Source organism: Dromiciops gliroides, chromosome 1 (assembly GCF_019393635.1).
Source record: "Dromiciops gliroides isolate mDroGli1 chromosome 1, mDroGli1.pri, whole genome shotgun sequence".
Classification (NCBI taxonomy): Eukaryota; Metazoa; Chordata; class Mammalia; order Microbiotheria; family Microbiotheriidae; genus Dromiciops; species Dromiciops gliroides.
In genome coordinates, this window is record NC_057861.1 from 121,531 (window position 1) to 123,984 (window position 2,454).

The 2,454-nt window shown below is 53.4% G+C and overlaps 1 gene segment (V, D, J or C); it reads left to right on the forward strand.

Annotated features, from left to right (window-relative positions):
* The first annotated feature begins 972 nt into the window (after nt 1-972).
* On the forward strand, nt 973-1,545 carry LOC122751409. The segment is given in 2 exon segments: nt 973-1,074; nt 1,205-1,545. Coding segments are annotated over 2 exon segments (387 nt in total).
* Nucleotides 1,546-2,454: the final 909 nt, after the last annotated feature.

Here is a 2,454-nt window from a genome sequence, read left to right on the forward strand (position 1 = left end):
TGTTTTGTTTGTGCAAAAGCTCTTTAATTTAACATAATGAAAACTGTGCACGTTACATCCTGTAATATTCTCCCCTCCCACATATTGCTGGTCTTGGGTCATTTACTAAGGGTCAAATCATTTTCTCATTGCTATCCCTTGGAATGATTGGGCCCTGAAGAAAAGCACTACAGTGGCCCAATACACCATGCCAAGATTCAAGATGTCATAATTATGTATTAATTGACAAAAGCTTTTATCACGGGGAGGTGTGAACACATGCCCAGTATAGACAGAACTGCCCCTGACTTGGCCACATTCAAAGACCCATTGAGATCTCAGGACTTCCTTCCAGTTTGGTGGTTACTCTTTGGTTACCAATGATGGTGCTTTTTAGCAAACCACTAGATGTCCTCACTGCACCATGTGTTTTTGAAGAGTATTGAAGCCAACCTTTGTCAGAAAACAAACCAAGCCCTTGGGTGACTATTGGAGGGTAAAAGAAGAACAAGTTTTCAGGACCCGGTCCTACCTACATACATGCACCAAGGTTGTCCTCTCCTGAGCCCATCCATCCTTTTGTCCTGTGATCAGATATTGGCTTGGGGGACTGGTGGGCACTGAAGAGGACTCTAGTTCTGGCTTTTGGGCACCGAGGTTTAATTACAAAGGTGGGGGTGGGGGCTGCAGCCACTAGGGGTCACTGTGGGGCTGGTCCTGGGTATTCAGGGGGGCCTGAGGAGCCTGGGGATGTCAGGTTCAGCTCAGCTGGCTGTGCCTGTGGCTGCTATGACCAACTGTGGTGCCTCATGTGGGACATCTCAACTGGGCTCCACACCCTTCCCCAGAAAGACACGCCCTCCTGATGAGAACTGGGACCCCAGGATTAGAGCTCAGGGAGTGGTTGAGATGACAGATTTGCATCCAGCCCCCACCCACCCTCCCAAACCCCATCCCAGGCTTACAGGGGCAGGATAAGAGGGACCTGGAGGAGCCCAGGCCCAGCTGGGAGCTCTTTGGGGAGCAGAGCACTTGGGGTCCCCTGCACCATGGCCTGGCCTCTTGTCTGCCTCTTCCTGCTCACTCTCTGCTCAGGTCAGGGCTGCCCTCAGACCCCTCCCTGTCCTGCTCCCTCATCCCTGCCCCTGGTTCTCTGCTGAGGGTCTCAAAGCCCTTTCCCCATTTCTTCTTGTTCTAGGACATTAATGAGTGTCTGTGTTTGTAGATTCCTTCTCCCAGCTTGTGGTGATTCAGCCTCCCTCTGCCTCTGCATCCCTGGGAGCCACAGCCAAACTCTCCTGCACCCTGAGCAGTCAGCACAGCAGTTACACTATTGGATGGCACCAGCAGAGCCCAGGGAAGGCCCCTCGGTTTATCATGTATGTCAGCAGCAGTGGAGGTGGAAGCAGGGGCGACGGGATCCCTGATCGCTTCTCTGGCTCTGCCTCTGGGGCCAACAGATACTTGTCCATCAGCAACATCCAGCCTGAGGATGAGGCCGATTATTACTGTGTAACAGGTGATAGTACTAGCGGAACCACAGTGACACATTCAGTGGGGAAGTGAGACAAAAACCATTTTGTCAGCCCTGGCCCAGCTTCCCCCCTGGCCCCAGGCCTTGACACACACCAGTGCCCTGAAGGCATGTCAGGTTGTTCTTTCCCTTTCTCTGTCTGTCTCTTTTTCTCTACTCTGGCTCTCTCTGTCTCTCCCCATCTTCCTATCACTGCCTTTGTGTACCTTTCCCTCTGTCTCAGTCCTTCTCTCATTGTTTGTCTGTCTACCTCTCACTGTCTTAGAGCTCAGGACATGTCAATGACTTGTTTAAGATCACACTGATAGTAAATCCCAGAAATGGACCCTGAACACAGGCCCTGTCCCACCATGGCCAGTACTTTCCCCCTGTCCCAACCTGCCTTTGAGGAGACTGACAGCAGGGCAGGGCTTCAGCTGAGCCTTCAGCCTTTGGTATGTGGCTGGTAGAGAAAAGAGGAGAGCACAGGGGAGGGGAGGAGAGGAGAGGAGAAGGGAGGGGAGGGGAGGGCAAGGGTGGGGAGGGGAGGGGAATAGAGGAGAGCACAGGGGAGGGGAGGAGAGGAGAGGAGAGGAGAGGGGAGGGGAGGAGAGGAGAGGATAGGGGAGGGGAGGAGAGGGGAGGGGAGGAGAGGTGGACCCCCCCAAGATCGGCTGTTCCAGCCGTGTCCCTGTTTGCTCTCACAAGGAGCAGTCTGGTTTTTCTAAGGTTACCCCTTGGGCCTTTGCCACTGCTTATGAGGCTGTGATTACAGACACCCCCAAGGGGAAGCAAAGACATTAGAAGGGAAGTGTGAGCAAAGAAGAACTAGCCAGGTTCTGGCAGTGTCTGGCCCATGTTTTTGCTCCTCTGTGAACAAGGGCCTGCACCTCCCACAGGCCCTGACTCATGCCCCCTGAGGTGAGCCTGAATCCTAAAGATTGGAATCCCTGCCCCCAATC